Source organism: Silene latifolia, chromosome 3, assembly GCF_048544455.1.
Source record: "Silene latifolia isolate original U9 population chromosome 3, ASM4854445v1, whole genome shotgun sequence".
Lineage (NCBI taxonomy): Eukaryota > Viridiplantae > Streptophyta > Magnoliopsida > Caryophyllales > Caryophyllaceae > Silene > Silene latifolia.
Window position 1 is genome coordinate 96203809 of NC_133528.1, and position 19320 is coordinate 96223128.

Genomic DNA, 19320 nt, shown 5'->3' on the forward strand with positions numbered 1-19320 from the left:
AAAATGATGACAGAGCTGAATGGGATCCCGGTATTGAATTTGAATGAAGACAGTGAGGAACAACCTTCAGGGGGATAGACGCAGAGGAAAAATGGTCGGAATATTCCGGCTATGGAACCTATCATTGAAGATAAGGAAATGAGTGATTTACTTCAATTTACCCCCGATGACATCAAGAATGAGGTAGGTTTCTGGAATACTATTGTTTACTGTTATATTCTTGGTGCTAATCCTCCTTGGGAGGTAGTTGAGGATTATGTATACAGGATCTGGTCTCAGTATGATGTGGATAGAGTGTCGTTCATGGAAAATGGCATATTCTTAGTAAGGTTTAAGAAAATTGAACAAAGGGATAACTTACTAAATTCTGGACCATATCTTTTTGAGAATAAAACAATTATAATCAAACCATTTGATAAGGAGGTAGATTTTATTACGGAGAAGGTAGATAAGGTTCTTGTATGGGTGAAACTCTATGGAATTCCTATTAAATTCTGGGCCTAGTATTGCAATATTAGTGGGTAAGTATGTGCAGAAGGACTTTGCTACACTGATAAAAAAAACTCGGTTGAGTTTTGCTTGGGTGATGGTGGAGCTTACAACTGATCAAAAACTACCAGAAAAGATCAAATTCCTGGATAAAGCAGGTCATATTTTCGAGGTGAGGACTGAGTATGAGTGGAAATTTGTTTCCTGTGCAGTATGCAAGGGAATGGGTCATGAGACACAACATCGTAGGAAAAGCTACCCTAAACCAGGTCTAAAGAAATTTCCACTACGGGCAAAGCCAGAGAAAGTATGGAGGCCTATCCAGAAACCAGTGGTGAGCTCATCTGTGTTTGAACATCCTACTGTATTATTTACAGCTGATGTTTTTCCCCTCCTTGGCTAGTGTTGTTAAATCAACACCTACAAGGCAGGTTATGAGGATGAATAGACAGGGGAGCACTACTGGATTTAGGGCCAAGGGAGGTACATGACCATACACTTTTATTGAAGCATTGAATAGACTAGCTACTCCACAAGGGGGGAGCGGTGCAGAGTGGTAAAGATTCCCCTCCTCTCAATTTAGATGCATAATATAGGTTTTTAGAACGTTAGAGGCCTTAATGATTTAAATAAACAAAAGATGGTTAAATGGTTCTTGCAGAACAATGGAGTAGGACTGTGGGATTTTAGAAACAAAAATAAAACCTAGTAATCTGTTGAATAAAAACACTACTCTCTGTGAAGGGTGGCGTGTGTCTACTAATTGTAGTTGGCACAAAGGAGGGAGGATATGGATTTTATGGAAGCTTGATTATTTCCAGATCTAATTCTTATCCTATAGTGCTCAGTATATCCATATGAGAGTAACTTCCAGATCTGATGACAAGAAGTTTTTGCTAACTATGATTTATGTTTTTAATGGGATTAATGAGAGGCAGAGTTTATGGGAGTTTTTGAAACAAGCTGCCACAAATTGTAATGAGCCTTGGCTTTGGACAGGAGATTTCAACACTGTTGTCTCCCATGTTGAAAGATTAGGAGGGAACACAATTGAGGTGGAGATGGAGCGATTTCAGGAATGCATATCTTTATGTTGTATGGAAGATATTCAAGCTACTGGGGCCTTATTTACTTGGTCCAATAAACAAGAACCTCAAAATAGAGTTTATAGCAGGCTTGATAGAGCTATGGGAAATTTTGAATGGATGCAGAATTTTGGAGACTATATGGCTCATTTTCACCCAGAAGGGCTATTGAATCACTGTCCTTGTACCACTGTTGATAGGACATGTGATACCCAATGCAGAAGAAGTTTTAAATACTTCGATATGTGGGGGCAATCTGATATGTTCAAATACTGTGTGGCAAATATTTGGAATAGAAGGAAGCATGGTACTAGAATGTTCCAAGTTGTCAAGAGATTAAAATAGTTAAAACCTGAACTCAAAAATTAAACAAAACTTATTTTTCAGATATTGAACAAGTTTTAATATAACTGGGGTGCTTTTGGACAATGTTCAGAGGGACATGGTAGATAAACAAGGGGATTATGAACTTATGCAGCAAGAATGTTTAGTGGCTCAAGAGCTGAGGAAATTACAGAGTGCTAGAGATAGTTTCCTTATCCAAAAGGCAAAGATTCAATGGTCTCTATAGGGAGATATAAACTCTGCTTATTTCCACAATTCAATTAAAAAGAGAATTATCCAGAACAAAGTAATGTGTATTGTGGACCAGCATGGAAACCTTTGTACTGATGGTGATCAAATTCAGGCTGCTTTCTTGAACTATTATCAGGAGCTTTTGGGGTCTTAAACTGTTACTGATCCAGTAAATGTCAGGATAGTTAGAAGAGGGAATTCCTGTACTGAGGATCATTTGGGGATGTTGAATAGATTTGTTACTGTATAAGAGGTGAATCAATGTCTATTTAGTATTCCTAAAGATAAATCTCTATTTAGTATTCCTAAATACAAATCTCTAGGGCATGATGGCTATACAAGTCAATTCTTTAAGGATGGATGGGATATAGTTGGAAATAAGGTGTGTGCAGCTATACTGAATTTTTTTGATACTGGGCAATTGCTGACTCAAATCAATGCCACGTCAATTACCCTGATTCCAAAAATTGAAAGACCTACTAATGTCAAACATTTTAGACCAATAGCTTGTTTTCATCTTAAATTATGTTGAGACAGTTTTATAATTAAGTATAAGTTCAATTATCTACATTAGTTAAGTTAGTTAATTTTGTCCTTCCAATGTGCCCTGATTTTTTATCGTTGTTTCCTTAATGTATAGTTAAAAATTAAAAAATAATGAAATAATCTTTCCTTATAAATGTGTATAATAATTTGAGGGTCTCTTATTTATTTTGTGCTTTTATGTCATAATCTCTTTTCTAAGCTTTCAAGATTTGTGTTCATTCAACTCGTATTTTGTATTCAAATTCGCTTTTAAGTTCAATTAAAATAAAAAAAATTGAAGTAATATTTGTGTTCTCTTATTTAATTTGCAATTTTTTTTGTCATTTTTTCTTTGTAAAGCTTTTAATATTTGTCTTCTTTTAAACCTAACCGTCCTTTGTTTTTTTGTTACAGATTAATCATAATTGTTAAACCAAAGCTAGTGGATATCTTCTGTTGTAATTACGCATTCAAGCTGAACTTGTTTGAAGATTCTTAAGATAAGTACAAACTTATTTATCTTTTGTGAATTCAGTGTTGCAAAAACAAAGTTCAACGTAAACACATAAAAAACACACTACTCATAAAAACATACAAACAAACTTAAAACGTAGTATAGTTAAAAATAAAGAAACAATATTTCCTTATAAATGTGTATAATAATTTGAAGGTCTCTTATTTATTTTGTGCTTTTTATGTCATAATTTCCTTTTTAAGCTTTCAAGATTTGTGTTCGTTCAACTCGTATTTTGTATTCAAATTTGGTAAAAAAAAATTGAAGTAATATTGTTTTTAAATCTTTGTACTTCATATTTTCATTTATAAGTATTTGGTCTGGTATTCTGTTTTCTTTTTTTTTTTTGTGGTGTATTGTGAAAAAGTACAAATCCTAGTTGTGATGATACATTTTATATGGCTATTTTGAAACTGCATTGCGTTTGTCTATACAACATATTAAGTCAAAGTGATGTAGTAGTGGCCTGTTTCTAATTAAATCATGTTGAGGACAGTCTTTATGTAACTGGTTGTTCAGGTCTTTTGTTCATTTGTATTCATATAGTACGTCGTATTGCGATTATACATTACATCCTTCATCGTATTTGTACTGTTTCATTTGAGCAAGTTAAATATAGCAGGTCAATAAATTTATGGCAAAAAAAGGGGTATTGAATGTATTGAACGTGTGATTATAATATGAAACTTCTATATTTTTTATGAGTTTTTTTCAAGTATGGTTAAAAAATCAAGAAGTAATCTTTTCGTAATAAGTATAATTTGATGGTTCTCTTATTTAATTTGCAATTTTGTATGTAATTGTTTGCTTGTTAAGCTTTTAATATTTGCCTTCTTTTAAACCTGACCGTCCTTTGTTTTTTTGTTACAGATTAATCGTAATTGTTAAACCAAAGTAAGTGGATATCTTCTGTTGTAATTACGCATTCAATCTGGACTTGTTTGAAGATTCTTAAGATAAGTACAAACTTCTTTATCTGTTGTGAATTCATTGTTGCAAAAACAATGTTCGACGTAAACACATAAACGACACACTACTTATAAAAACATACAAACAAACTTAAAACGTAGTACAAATTGTTCACAACCTAGTCTTTTACACACTTAAAATAAAAAAAAAACGCAAAACACATGAAAAGTACTAAAAAGTCTTCAAATGTAGTCTATTAAACATAAATTCAAAAGCATAGTATGCAATGAGCCTGTTATAACGACATAAAGAAAGACTACTTCTCGATCTTAATATTCTTGATTGGAATATTTGCTTTGCTCGATGACCCCTGATCTGCTGACATTTCTCTTACTTCAGTTATTTCGAAGCCGTCATATTCCAAGCATGCTCGCTTTTGAGGCAACTTCCTAATCGGTGTGTTATCTTTATCTTCCTCGCTATACGTCTTCATGTTTTCCTAATTGTACAATTATATTAACATCATTAAACTTGGTCTAAGCATATAGATATTATCTATTGAGTGTGCAGAGTAATATCATAAATAAGCATGAATGGTTTTACGTACTAATAACATGAGCTCTGTGTTGCTTATCTCACTTCCAGAAATAGTTATTGCTGAATTTTTTTCGCTACTTTCCGCTGCCTTCAAGATCAGAATATTAGGTGTTAGTCTTATTAATTGAAATTGGCATAATATTTCGTGTTGCAATCAAAATATTAGGTGTTAGTATCATTAATTGAAATTGGCATAATATTTCGTGTTGCAAGTAATGATAAAAAGTACCTTTACACATTCTTCTAGTTCTTTCCATTTTTCTATCACATCCTTGTCTCCATATAATTGGGTTGCTTTGTAGCAAATTGATTTTTGTCATATGTTATACTCTTGGTCCACCAAGATTTTGGCGATGAACTCACGTTCTATAATTTTTCTTAATTCAAGTGGCACCGCTTCTTTGTCTCCTTCCTGTTTTCACACTTATGAGTTTGTCAATTTCTACTTGCGATTAAAGAAAACAGATTTTGAATCAATAATAATGTGCCCTTTCTTGTGTCTTTAGTATTGTTGATACTTGCTTGCCTACAATTTTATAGATTGGGGTGTCCCACAACATAAGTTGAGCCTTAACCTGACCTCCATCACTTACCTCGACTTTCAGTTGGAACCTGTTTTTTGCATCGTCAAAAAAAGTTAGTAGTTGTTTGCAACTAAATTTTCGTTTTAGTCGTCCAAAAAATGTAGTATTACGTTTTTGTTTGAAGCTAAATTTTCATTTTTAGTCGGTAAATTACCTTGGGTATGCTTTGGGGACTTCAATATTTTCTACTTTACATCCGGGTTTCTTGCAATACCATAGTTGATCGGCTTATTGAGTAACCTTTCCTAGGCATTTTTCGAATGAGTTGAAATACCAATGAACAGATAAGTTCATTTCTTCTACATAGACTAATATCACATAATATCCGGCCTATAATTGTAAATTCAAGTAGATTCATGTTAGTGTTATAAAATCCAAACATGTGTCGACATAAGAGTTCCGTAATAAACTCATTTTGGTTGGTAGAAATTCTTTGCCTTATTTGTTTCCTGGATTGAAGTTAATGATTTTATTTTTTCTTCTGTGAGGATGTTACTTGCATTGGATAATACCCCAAGTGGACCAGAAATAGCATTATTTGATATTGTCTTGATTCTACAAAGTGGCATTATTATGAAGGTGTCTTAAATCTATAAAGGTATGTGACTGATTTATGCAACTTATAAAATTGTAATAATCATAATATAATGTCAAACACAATGGGTAAAGCATCAAATATACTACACTAATTCCTTCCTAAACAATTGTTTTAGCCTTCTGTGTTATGGACTGAAATAAAAGTTTTGCGTAAACAGAATTGTTAACCTGTTTTTGAACTCCTGTACTTCTGGAACTTCTCTACACTAATTTCAAATTTTGTCGCCCCTCCTCTTGTTATTGAAAGCGTCGCGTTTCCTGTTGTAAATAAGAAATTTATAAGGCATAAGGCAATAATTTTTAATTTAAATACGCAAAATGATAGACTAATCTCGTTATCTACCTCACAACATGCTGATTATTTGTTTGGAAATTGGGTGAATTGATACTCACCATGCCATTGCTTCCTTTGGACATATTTGAGGACCAATACTGGTTTCTCTTCTAAGGACTTGCATTGTTCTTTTAGCGTAGCAACCTCGCGAAAGTACCGTTCCCAAATCGTTAGCTTTAGTCTCCTTTTCGTTTTAAAGGTTTGCAATTTAAATAATGAGAAATGATTAAATAATTAAAGAATATAACATAAATAAAGTACGTGAGTGCGCTAAAAATATCACTGTTCGTCCATTTGGTCGATGCATATTTTTTTGTATCCCTTAATTTCTTCATACTCTTGAAATTGGGTTATAACACCAATAACATCTTCACATGCAAATAAACATTTGTTATCCTTGGTAGATAATTTTTTTTTTATGGTATAAATTAATAAGTAGTGAGTTTGCTCACCTATGTAGTATTCATTATCGACATTCCCATGAATAATGTCTTCGATGCTGACGAATGTAAATGCTTGAGAAGGTATTTCGTGGCCATGAACTTCTTTCACTCTTGTTGCAAATTGCATTGCAATCCTGCATTTGTGAAATGTTGCTCTATCGTTTCCTAGATTTTGTTCCGTCACAAACTTTGAAATGGTGTAAATATTTCCTTCGTGCATAAGTGGGTTGAAAATCCGCACAAGTGTCTTTGCTACAGTTGCTTGAATTAACTCACCCTACACGGATATAAATTTGTTAACTTTTGAGATAGTAGTAAACTTCTATTTTGTAAACGAAAATATTGAAAATGCAAAAGAAATTTACCTCACTGTCGATACAAATGAACTCCATTCCGTAAAGTTTTCTTTTTGTTGCATCTTTTTCATCCGAATCTCGAATCCATTTTCTAAGAACACGAAACGTGACTTCCTAGTTCTTTTTATATGCTTCCATTGTTTTCACTGTTTTTGGTACCATAATTATTCCCATAGTACTTTTCTATTTTTTGACATTTTCCAGGTTTTGTATTTTTTGGCAGATGAAAATGAACAATCGATGTTATACCTTTACCTATAATACCTATAATATATAATAAGTTGGTTGAAAAGAAAGTGGGGGTGAAGAGTTGATGGAGGTGGTTTTAGGAGAGGTGGTGTTCCTATAATCAACTGCTTAAAACGTTATTGAGGCTTGATTTAGGGTTCATTAGTAATATGATGTGATGCCATATATTTTATGGGTGTGGATCTGTTACCCAAATTTCAGAAGGCTGGGTGTGGACATGGGCCACGTCTCGGTCTGTGGATTTGGGCCACCTACTGGTCCGTAGTCACGGGCCACCTGCACGCCCAGCCAATCTATGGACATGCATCGGTCTTTTTGAAAGCCACGCTCGGCGGCGTAAAAAATGCTTTCGAACGGATCGTTTTAGATCGGTCGGTTTCGTCTCGGTAAGGGTCTCGAAACGATTAGAGATGTTCGGAGTCGCCACCAAGCATTTGTGGGATGCTTGGAACCCGTTCGAATTCCACTTTATACCTCGGTCAAATCGAAGCACAAAGCAGCGTTTGACATAGGCACTAAAGATAAGGAAATCGTCCCTCTTTAGCATCCTATCTCTAGAATGACTCTCGTACGCCCTGGATAAGGTCGTCCACTATCCAAAGTTTATGAGTAAGAGGCGAAGGTACGTATTGGGAAGCCCTTTAATTAGACACCCAATCCCGCCATGTAGCGCCTCTACTGATCGATCTTGGTTGGTTGAATGCAAAAGTTGATAAAACGGTTTAAATGCATGAATTCGCATCCAATAATTTAAACCTAACATGTGAGAGCTTTCTAAGTCGGTTGATTTAATCCAAGTATCAAGTATAAGATGTCGAGTTGGATTAATGATTGATTTGCATGCAAGACGGAAATTAAACATCCATTTACCAAATTAGGTTTATGGGTGTATAACATGATCCATTTGTCTTAGTAAGGCATTTTGCAAATGTGATTTTGAATAAGCGAATAGTCATCTGATCCGTCCTATATCCGGGCTAACTGGAGTCGGGATCGTCCTAGACTAATGCTGGAAAGGGAACAGGCCCTGTACCAGACGGCTACATGAGGCGCGAGCCAGTCGGCGGTGTAAAGGGGCCTCCCCTGGTTCTGAAAATGAGAAAGAAAAGGCCTGCTTGAGGCGCGGGTCAGCCTACGGTTATATGCCGTGTTATGACCATTTGAAAAACGTTATAAAACGTGTTGAAAAATGGGTGTTTGAACCCGATTTGATTTGAAAGAGTCGTTTAGACAACCTTTATTGATTTGAAGAACTAGACTCGAATAATCATCATTATTTTGATAATATTCGGTGTCGGGTTCGACTTGACAAGCTTGACATGAATAGTTTTGAAAGTAATTATTAACTAATTGTTTTAAGTTCATTTGAATATAATTAGCCGATACTCATCATCGTACCCGGGTTAAAATCCGGCATGGTATGTAGAACCAAGGATGACTTTGTGTTGGTGACTTATATGTTTATTTTGAAAATGTAAAGAAATGATGAAAGGCTTTAAAATACCTCCCAAAAATGAAATAAAAGGCTTTAAAATACCTTTTAAATGCTATTAACCAAATATTATAACCGAAACACGGATTTAACCGTCATGGTATGAGGAACCAAGGGTGAAAAAATGTTTTATGGTTAAAACAAATGAAATAAAATAAAAAGGGTTTGAAAATGATTGAAATGGTAAAAACCGATTACAAATATGAAAATGAATTAAAGGGGAAAGACGAGAACAAACACGGTTGATCTCTGACATGGACACCCCATTGAGGCGCGGGCAAGCCGGCGAACCAAGGGGCTTCTGTCTCAGGCAAAAAATCAAATTTGGCTCGTTTATCCCATGTTTTGGTTCATGTTATGCACGTTTTAGCATGTTAAAGTCATGAAACAGATGAAAACATGATAAAAAGAGGATTTTTACACCCTCATACTTACATGTTTGGTTATGGCGAGTGACCGACGTAAGTGTAACAATTCGTTTGGTAGGAAAAAACTCGGTTTAAAGCCGTTTTGGTAAGTAAAAAGAGTGTTTTAAGATTACTGACGGTGTAGTGGTCGAAGTGGTCGGTCAAGTGATTTAATGCACGATGACGGTACCAAACAATGTGTAAGGCTTGTATTTACGATCGGTAGGTCGTAAATACGCGTCGGATTGTGACTTAAGAAGTCGAGTCGAGAATTTTAAGGGAGAAAAGAGGGGGGGACACTCGCGTAAGTTCTCAAATGGGGGGCATTTGAGGGGTATTTATAGGGAAATGAGTGGTTGTGTGAGTTTTGAGCGACGTGGCCACCTGGGCTGCTCAAAGAGACGCGAGCCACGTCGCGGGTCTTCGAGGTGTGTTGTTGCTTTCACACAAACGCAATCATGATTTGTTCTATCCTAGGTTTTGTAGTCATATGTTTGGTACTTGACCAAACATAAATCCGGGAAAACTTAAGGTAGAAGGTTTGAAATGTTTTGTTTTTGGTGGTTGACTCGGTTTGACTCGTTGTTGGAGTAGGGATTTGAATTTTTGAGTCGGTTTTTGGTCCGGTGTCGGTTTTGACTCTAGTTAGTGTCATTGCGGCCCCGTCGTCGTGCATTAAACACTCCAGGTATTTTTGAAATGTTTTATTTTCGAAATCGTTTTAATTTTTCCGACGTAAAGTTGTACACAAACTGTCGATCAAACGCCGCGATTCCAAAACATGTTGTAGTCCGATAATCATCGGGTGTTTGTTGGAGTCTCAGCAGATACTGGGTATCTACAGAGCCCCCACTTTGACTGAGGCTTGGACAGTGCAAAAGTCAAAGTAGAGCCCCCAGGTCAATCGAACATTACAACCTGGAGACCCAAGTGACGTCGAGGCGGCTCGAAAGGATTCGGGCCAAGGACTTACCGTCGGATGGGTGATGCCAAGGCGACTCGAGGGTACGAGCCAAGGACCTGTCGTCGGGAACAGTTTAGAGTCTATCGAATATCCGTGCGGGTCGTTTAAAGTCCGTTAGACTACGTATGAAGGCTCGCCAGCCATAAGAAGGAGTCATACCTAAGACATCTTCGGATATGTCCTTGCGCGTTTGCGGACAAAGGCTCGCCAGCTGTGACAAGGAGTTCTACCCGAGGCGTCTTCGGGATATGTCCTTGGGTGTATGCGGACAAAGGCTCGCCAGCTATGGTGCGTAGTAAGGCTCGCCAGCCATGGCGCGTAGTAAGGCTCGCCAGGCATGGCGCGTAGTAAGGCTCGCCAGCCATGGCGCGTAGTAAGGCTCGCCAGCCATGGCGCGTAGTAAGGCTCGCCAGCCATGGCGCGTAGTAAGGCTTGCCAGCCATGGTGCGTAGTAAGGCTCGCCAGCCATGGCGCGTAGTAAGGCTCGCCAGCCATAGGGCGGTCGGTTAATGGACCGTGAGAATAGCCGCGTCAAATGGGCTAGTTTTGAAAGTAGCGAACTCGTGATGCCGCCGTGAAAATAGTGAATTTTGAATTTCACCATCAATGTTGTTGAAATAAGCGGGTTCCGCGAGGAAGTCCCCTGTTGATATTCGAAGGAATAGTGAATTTGAACTTCCACCACTTGTTTGTTTGAATTTGCAGTGGCGGTTTTGATCGCCGTTTGTTTGAATTTTGAAGGAAATAGCAAATTTTAAATTTTGCTACCACGTTTGGAGTGACAGTTTATGTGCCGTCGTTGACATGTGATGGAAATAGTGAATTTAGAATCTTCACTATTGACTGAAGTGACGGTTTATGTGCCGCCGTTGACATTTGATGGAAATAATGAATTTGGAATCTTCACTATTGATTGAAGTGACGGTTTATGTGCCGCCGTTGACATTTGATGGAAATAGTGAATTTGGAATCTTCACTATTGATTGAAGTGACGGTTTATGTGTCGCCGTTGACATTTGATGGAAATAGTGAATTTGGAATCTTCACTATTGATTGAAGTGACGGTTTATGTGCCGTCGTTGACATTTGGTGGAAATAGTGAATTTGGAATCTTCACTATTGATTGAAGTGACGGTTTATGTGCCGTCGTTGACATTTGATGGCGAATAGTGGAATTTAATTTCCAACCATTATATCGGAAATGACGGTATTAAATGCCGTCGTTTGAAAATTTGAAGAAATAGCGAATTTGAATTTTCGCTATTACTTTTGAAAATTGACGAAAATAGCGAATATTGAATTTTCACTATTATTTTTGAAATTCGCGGTTTTGATCGCCGTTTGTTTGAAATTTTTGAAAATAGCGAAGTTGAATTTTCACTTTTTGTTTTTGTCTTTGAGAGAATGACGATTTTTTATATCGTCAATGAAAATTTGAAGTTTGTTATGTGGAAATTGGGCTAAAGCCCAAAATTCGCTGAAAGAGTAAGGGACGCCTGATTGAGGCGCGAGGCACCTGGCGAACCAAAGGGGCTTCCCTTTTTTTCTGTAAAAGACGCGAGGTTTGGCTGCATACCATCCCCCATTCATTTCATCTTTAACCTTCGAAAATCCCGCAAAAAATCGCCATTGTTGGACCTTTGCTAGCTTCCATTTGTGCCATCAACCACAATGTCATCTCAAGGTATGTATTTCCTCTTGAATCCATTTGTTTTTATTGGTATTTAGCTTAATTGAATTAGGGCGAACTTTTACCCTAGAAAATCGATTTGGGCGTTTTTGATTGAGCCCATTTCGAGTGAAATTGATGATTGCATTAGGTTAGAAACCTGTTTAGGAGTATAGGGGTGCTTTTAGTTTGTATTTTGGTCCCCGTTCCCGCTCCCTATGCTCGAAAAAACGTGAGTGAGGTGAGCAATCGTCTCATTTCACAATGCCAAGTTTATTTGCTTGGATAACGGGTCCCACTAGGTTGTATTGTAGTCGGGAAAGACCATTTTTGCCATTATGGACCTTTGTTGGGTATTGTGGGCAAAATTGGAATTTTTGCCATTTGTGACGGTCTTATGTCTGACAAAATAAGCGTATGTTTGAGCTTGAATTGAGCCAGTTTGCCTTGAAATGTACCTTATTGGTAGTTTAGGTCACCTTGAGGTGTGATAGAATCACGTTTGCCCTTTTGCGGTTGTTTTCGAATTTTGGCCGGCTTATGCTCATATTGGCGTATGAATTGCCTTTTCGAGCCGTAGAAAAATTTCCCATTGCATTGGAAATGTGTTTTTGGTTCGTTGGCGGACCTTGTATGGGTCTTGAAATGCCGCTTTTTTGTGGTGGTTTTGACTCGTCTTTTGCTTGAAAAGATGGGCGAGTCGTTTTTTTTGTGCTTTTTATTTGTTTTTGAATGGTTTTGTTTGGTTGGATTTTGGGTGGGATTGCCCTTGTTTTGCTTTGCAGGTTGTGTTGTTTTTTTTTTTTGATTTGTCCATTTTATGCTGTCATAATGCCGAAATTTCGGCTGACGTTTTTTGTTTGCAGGAGAGTGTTCGGGACAGGCTGGGTCCCTTGCTGCGACCTTTGAGGAGCTGTTTGGGACGGGCCCGGTTAGCACTCCGGTTATTGCACCCGCCGTGGTAGTGGAGGATGTTACTGAGGAGGAGGGACCTCCTAAGCAGACTGTTGGGGCCACGGGGGCCGTTGAGGAGCGTGAGGTGCCCGTTGTTGGGGCTACTGTCACTGGGAGAGCTCAGACTGGGTCTGAGGCTGGTACCTCCGGGAGGAGGATTTCTACGAGGGAGCGTCGTCCCCGGGCGACCAGACGGACGTTACAGAACGTCACCAGGGTTGTTGAGACGGGCCCCATCCGTCATGTTGAGTCTCGTGGCCAAAAAAGACGGAGGGAGGAGATAGTTGAGGATGATGCCGACGTCGTGAGTTGGAGAGCCAGACGGACGGGGGTTGCACTTGCGGGCGACGCCTGCTTGGGCCGAGGGTTTTCACGACAGCCAGTTGTTGCTTCGACTGGACAGACACATCTCCTACCGTGCTCACGAGGGTTTGATGAGTCGTGTCTCTCGATTGAACTTTTGTCACTTTTGAAATGTCAGGCCTGAATAGGAATTCTGACGTTGTTTGTTTTTGATTTCAGGAGATCGACACCATGAGGACTTTCTCGGGCTTCACTACTTACCTGGGCTTTTACGATGTTCTCCGAGCCGGGACGAGGGCGTTGATAGAGAGGTCGGCTTTTGGGCCGTTGGTGGCCGCTTGGCGGGATATTCACAGGTCTTCGACTAGGTCGAACTTGTGTCTGATCCGCGCCATGTTGGATCGGTATTGGGATACGACGTCGTCATTTCACATGGAGTTTGGGGAGGTCAGCGTGACTTTAGAGGACTTTGCCATGGTATCCGGCCTTCCCTGCGGCGAGTTGCCGGTTGAGTTTACCGAGACGCCGGAGAGAGTGTCCTCTCCTGCGGTTACCAGTGTGATCGGTACTGCTTTGCCGGAGCCTTCCAACGTTACTCCATACTTGATTGCGAGTTCGTACGTGAAGGACCACTTCACTGGGAGGGTGGCAGGTGTTACTCCGGCGCCGTTGGAGAGCCCGGAGGCAGAGGTTGAGGCCGACACGAAGGAGGCGCGGTTCTGGTTGTCGTACTTCTTGGGTGCCACGTACTTTGGTGACAAGGGTGAGCGCTTGTCGACCAAAGTGCTTCCTCTCCTTACTGACCTTGACACTTTGGGTCAGTTTGACTGGGTTACGCCGGCTCTGGCGAGTTTTACCCGGTACTTGCATGCGGCGGTGCATCCGGAGTCAGTGAGGGACGGTAGTGCCCCTGCTTTGGTCGGTCCCGGCCTCATTTTCGAGGTACGAGCATCATGTGGGTTTTTTTTTTAGTTTGATTTTGATTTTGATTTTGGCAATTTTTGAGAAATTGGCTGATTTGTGTTTGCTGTGTTTGATTACAGGCTTGGTTGTATGCTTACTTCACTCCTCTGCGTCCGGGGACCACAGGCTGTGTTCCCTCGACCTACCCTGCTGTGAAGGGTTGGACGGTGGCTCGGAAGAAGTCGATTAAGTCGACTTACGAGGACTGCAGGCGTCGTGTGAACAAGCTTCGGATTGCTGACGTAAGCTCTCGTTCTCTTCCCCCTCTCCTTTATAGAAATAGATAGAGATAGGATAACTAGGTAGCTTATGAAGCCCTCAGTTAGCAGAGTAGCTTTGTTTTGAATGCAGTTTGTCGGGCGGCCTTGGGATCACTACACGGGCGTACCGGCTGCCATCAGGGAGCGTTTGCGGCCTCGCAGCTCCCTGCGTTTGTACTTAGAGACGGCGATTGAGCCGGTTTGGTACCTGGGCGAGCGTTTGACTCGCCAGTGCTTCACCGAGACTTTCGTCGTACCGGTCGACCCGCCTAGGTTGTTGTTCCAGGAGTCGACCCCTAATGAGGTTGAGGAGCACCTACACGGCCAGGGAGGTGAGGATCTGCTGTTATGGGACGCCGACTACGACACCTTCCGGTTGTCGAGGCTTGCTTGGTACTCGATCGAGGTATGCTTTCCTTTATTCTTTTGTTTTCATTCCCCCTTTTGATAAGACGGTTTGTCATCTTTGATACGGATTCTAATGGTAGGGAGTCGACTTGCTGATGAGGACTCAGCCCCCAGCTTTCCCGACGGAGACCACCTTTCAGGGGCCGGGTGGCGAGGAGCTTCAGCTGCGCTTACCGAAGCCTGCGGTAGCCGAGGTGACCAAGGCTGGCATGGAGTGGAGGTTGATCGTTCTGAGGGTGAGTTCTTGACTTTAACACTTTCCTTGGTTATACTTTGCCTTACATTGTATTGAAGGACATTTTTTATTTGCAGGTGACGACCGTTAGTCATCAGGATTTGTGGCCGATGGCTAACCCCTGGAGGGCGCTTGCTGGTGACCTGGCTGCGAGGGAGGCTCGGCTTTCTCAGGTACTTTTTGTGCTATTTTTTGTGTATTTTGTGTTGCATTTCACGTTTTTAGATCTGTGTTGTGTTTTGTAGGGTACTGTGGATCCGGCGGAGCTTGCTCGGGTCCGTGCTGAGTTGGAGGCAGCCAGTTCGACGATCGAGGCCCAGGAGTTGGGGATCATCCGTCGAGACCAGGATTTGAGGCGTCGTGAGGACGAGCTGCGGAGTCGAGAAGCGGAGATTGCCTCTCTCAGGGCTCAGCTGGCTACGGCGGAGAAGCTTCGCGTCGTGATGGAGCAGGAGACGCTGGAGAATTCTCCGGAGAGGGAGCCTGAGCAGGTAGTGGTGTCTGCGTTGGCGGCGACTCCTTGTGAGATCGGGACTGGTCCGACGGGGGACGCTGAGTAGTTGTAGTAGCTTGTCCGTGTCTTGGACTCTTGACTATACATATTTAAATTTTGCGTGAGGCGGTTTGTATATATGTGTTTTTGGATTGTAGCTCATTTTTTGATTTTTGGCTTTTTTGTGTTGTGTTTCGGAGGAGCGTTGTCGGCTGTTGATTCTCCTTTTGCTTTGCATCAGTTCATGCATCGTTAGTGTAGAAAACAGGCAACAGGTAGCACATATACATAAACGTAAACACGTACAAGCGTTTGATTGAAAACAAAAATAACCAAGATGACTTGAAGTTAAAATTGAATTTTGAAAAATGAAATGAATTTTGAAATTTTTTGCAATAAGTCGCCACGTTTGGATTCCAAAAGGAATTAATTTGAAAATTGAGCAATTAACTCGTGTCTTGAATTAAATTGCATCGAAAATTATTGAAATTGATTTGTGACTCGAAAAATTCAAACTCAAACCGTCAAGGAAGAATTTTAGAAAAGATTTTTACGAGTGTATTTGATTTGATTTTTTTTTTTTAGGTCAAGACTCGAATTTGTGAGCGCTTGAAATTTGAGGGAAATTGACGTCGTGTTATCAATTTTCGATTTTATTTTGATGGAGAATTGTGAAAAAGCGAAAAAATTTCGGAATTTCGACTGACATGGAAACGATCCGTCGCGGATCGGGGCGACTAGCCCTTCCCCCCTTAAAAAAAGAGAGAAAAATCCGTATGTTTAAAGCTGCGTCATGGAAACCGTGTCGGATTTCGTAAAACGCGAAATAGGGAAATGTGAGTGTGTGGAAACACAAAAATGTCCTGGATCATTCCGAAGAGGCGCGAGCGTCCTAGCGGGAGGTTTGAGGTGTCGGGAGAAAACACAAGTTGAAAGAGACAAGTCAACAGCGGGAATCCTGAGGAAGCCTCAAAGAGGCGCGAGCAGCCTGGCGATAGAAGCCGGCTCTCCCCTTTTTCTGAAAAACGCGCTGATCATTTTTGTATAAATAGTGATGTTTGTGCTTCATTGTTTCATCATCCGAAACACAAAAACATCTCGACAAAACTTCTTCTTCTTCTTCCACAAAAATATTTCATGGATGCCTTTGAGAACGCATTGCGACAATGGTGTCGTTATTTCTCGCCTCCCGAAAAGTATCAACTCATTTGCATGGAAGTTGGTCAATTGTTGGTGCTCCGTCAAGTCAAGGTGCAACCTTCATTTCTCGAAGCATGTTCTCGGTTTTGGGATTCGAAACACCATGTTTTCGTTTTCCTGAAAGGTGAGATTTGTCCTCTTGCCGAAGAAGTTGGAGCCATTGGTGCGTGGTCGGTTTGTGTTCCGGTGCTTCCTCCGACTCGGTTGTGCTACAAGGAGAAATTCCGTTCCATGTTGGGTTTGTCGACAAGTCGAGTCAACTTTCTTCTTGCTCCACATGGTGTGGATATGTTGGCTCTTATCAACATCCTTTCCAATCGATTAGATGCCAATGTTTCGGAGGTGGCTAGGAGAAGGGCTCTTGCCTTTTGCCTTGTCCATGTGTACCTCATTGTTGATGTCTTGAAGAAGGAGGGGCCAAAGTGCTATGGTAGCATGACCCTTATTTATGTGGTTGAGCAAATGGAGCATGGTAGAGATCCATCATGGTTGGTGCTCGGTGAGATCATCCAAGCTTTGGACAAGGAAGGATCTTGTGGAGAAGCTCCCTCATTTGGGTCCCCAAGGATCCTTCAAGTATGGCTATTGGAGAGGCTAAGGTATGTAGAGCCTCCGGTTAATCCTTCTTCTTATTCCTTCCGTCACCTTACCATGAGGAAGAAGTTGTACTCGGATAGTTTTGCTTCTACCGAGGCTTATTGGGCCGCAAGATTGGCGGAGGAGGGTGGTCCTCACATCCGTTGGGTGGTGCCATGGTGGCACTTGAGGTCCTTCACGGGGTTGCCCGCTTCGGGTGCTAGTCCTCGTTCTTTGATGGTGGTGGGTTTGAAGGTTGCTTCCTTCATTTATCCCGAAAGGCTCATGAGGTAAATGGGGCGTCAACAAAAGGTGCCCGCTCAAGATACCCTTGTCCAAGAGAATGTTTTCCGGAACTCCGAGCTTGTGGAGGTTTCCGAAAGATGGTGGGCCACTCGGCCGCTTTGGGAGGTACCAAACCCCGTTGCCACATCATGGGTGACTCCCGCTTATGTCAAGTGGTCACGAGCTCTGTCCTTGGAAGAGAGGTCCAAATTCCGTAAGGACAAGGTTGTCGACTTGAAGTACCGAGAGGTTGGCAAGGCCAACCGTGCCTTCTTTGAGGAGTATGTTGACGGAGCTACCCCCGATGTGATGAGACCACCGAAGAGGAGAAGTTCCGTCCCCAAGAATATGGTGGGCCGTGCATTGGCTCTTTTCGGGTCGAACATGGGGTCTTGTGCTAGACCGGAGGCCGTCGCTGTCTTATATCTGTTGAGGATCCGTTCCGAGGAGGAAGTCCATACTAGGCGGGCCAACAAAAAGAACAAGGGGAAGATGTACCCCGAGGGAAAAGGTAAGGGTAGAATGGAAGAGTGAAGACCTCCATTTCCCACTTTATTATTATGTTGTATTATTGTTGTGATTTTTATTATGTTGTACTAGCTAGTTATTGTGTGTTTTGTGCTAGTTTTATTATGTGAGGTGTTTTAGTTGACACCTTAGCTTCGATAAGTTCTAGACTCGTCGTGTAACACCCCATATCCAGAAGAGCCTTAACTAGGCCTTCCTTAGCATATAAGGGCATTACCATCTCGGTTACCCGAGGACAGTAATAATCAAACGTCGATAAAAGAACTATTATGTTATATTACAAGTGATTTAAAACCAACTGATGATATAAAAGATACAACTCAAATGCTACTCGATATAACTATCAAATCTCGTGAAGACTCATCCCAGCCCGGACTCCAGCTATCAACGATATCAACACCTGCTAAGACAGACTGCTCACCATAAGGGATCACGGCAGACACATAAAATAACAAGACAACCACACAGGGTCAGTACTGAGATAAGACACAACAATGCCAACCACACCTAACAATACAACACAACACAATCAGTCACGCACAAGCACACCCACACCGATCAATCTCCGTCACCGACTGTCCACTGGACCAGCCCTGCCAGTGGGGGACCGCAGCCGTACCCACCAAATCCCCGCTCATCATACCGAGCGATAACCCTGTCCCATTAATGTGCACATCCCCTCCCGTGGCGGGTTCCACGGAGGGCAAAACTATGGCGTGAAGCCACTCCCGCAAGTGACTCCACTCAGCCGAGAACGCATCTCGAGAACCAGAGACAAGCAATCACAATCACAACCGTATATACGCTGCCACACAACACAATTGCAATACAACAACAATGACACAACAATCGACACAGTAGACTATCTACAGAAACTGAGTAGGTTAACCTACCTTTAAGCAACTGCAACCAATCCATGCTAACATACGACATATCCAGCAATCAAGCAAAGCCTATAAGAACAACACAATCATATATTACTATCAAGCAAACCCTAACTGTAAAGATAAAGATACGGATGATGATGACAACATACCTACAAGGAGAAACCCGGCAAAAGACCGCTACCCGACTCAAGCTACGCTCTCCTAAGGCACAAGGACCTTCAAAGGGCTTCCATGGAGGTTTTATGGTGAAGGGAAGGGAAAGGGGCGACCAAGGGATAGAAGGAATGAGGCGGAAATGATTTGCGGATTTAACAAAACGCGATTAAAAACCCTCGCTGAAAACCCGATACTCGATCGAGTATCACACATACTCGATCGAGTGACCCCCTACTCGATCGAGCAACCACGCTACTCGATCGAGTGGCCTCTACTCTATCG

At 41.2% G+C, this 19320-nt stretch overlaps 2 protein-coding genes across 2 annotated transcripts; one reads left to right on the forward strand and one right to left on the reverse strand.

Moving 5' to 3' along the window:
• The first annotated feature begins 1346 nt into the window (after nucleotides 1–1346).
• LOC141649369 (uncharacterized) lies at nucleotides 1347–2145 on the forward strand. The gene is made up of 2 exons (XM_074458062.1): nucleotides 1347–1898; nucleotides 2011–2145. Exons 1-2 carry the CDS (start codon nucleotides 1347–1349, stop codon nucleotides 2143–2145), a joined length of 687 nt encoding a protein of 228 aa, XP_074314163.1.
• A 4344-nt stretch (nucleotides 2146–6489) lies between these two features.
• On the reverse strand, nucleotides 6490–7045 carry LOC141649370 (uncharacterized). Its single transcript, XM_074458063.1, has 3 exons — nucleotides 7019–7045; nucleotides 6663–6930; nucleotides 6490–6578 (listed from the first exon to the last, which is right to left on the reverse strand). The coding sequence occupies exons 1-3, from the start codon at nucleotides 7043–7045 to the stop codon at nucleotides 6490–6492; spliced, it is 384 nt and encodes a 127-aa protein (XP_074314164.1).
• Nucleotides 7046–19320: the final 12275 nt, after the last annotated feature.

Excerpts from the sequence above, each read along its gene's own strand:
- LOC141649370 (XM_074458063.1), bottom strand. The coding sequence starts at position 7,045 with ATGGAGTTCATTTGTATCGACAGTGAG. Across the intron at positions 6,931-7,018 it reads TCATTTGTATCGACAGTGAG|GGTGAGTTAATTCAAGCAAC; the intron begins GTAAATTTCTTT and ends ATATCCGTGTAG. Across the intron at positions 6,579-6,662 it reads CGATAATGAATACTACATAG|ATGTTATTGGTGTTATAACC; the intron begins GTGAGCAAACTC and ends TTGCATGTGAAG.
- LOC141649369 (XM_074458062.1), top strand. The coding sequence starts at position 1,347 with ATGAGAGTAACTTCCAGATCTGATGACAAGAAGTTTTTGCTAACTATG. Across the intron at positions 1,899-2,010 it reads ATGGTACTAGAATGTTCCAA|AGGGACATGGTAGATAAACA; the intron begins GTTGTCAAGAGA and ends GACAATGTTCAG.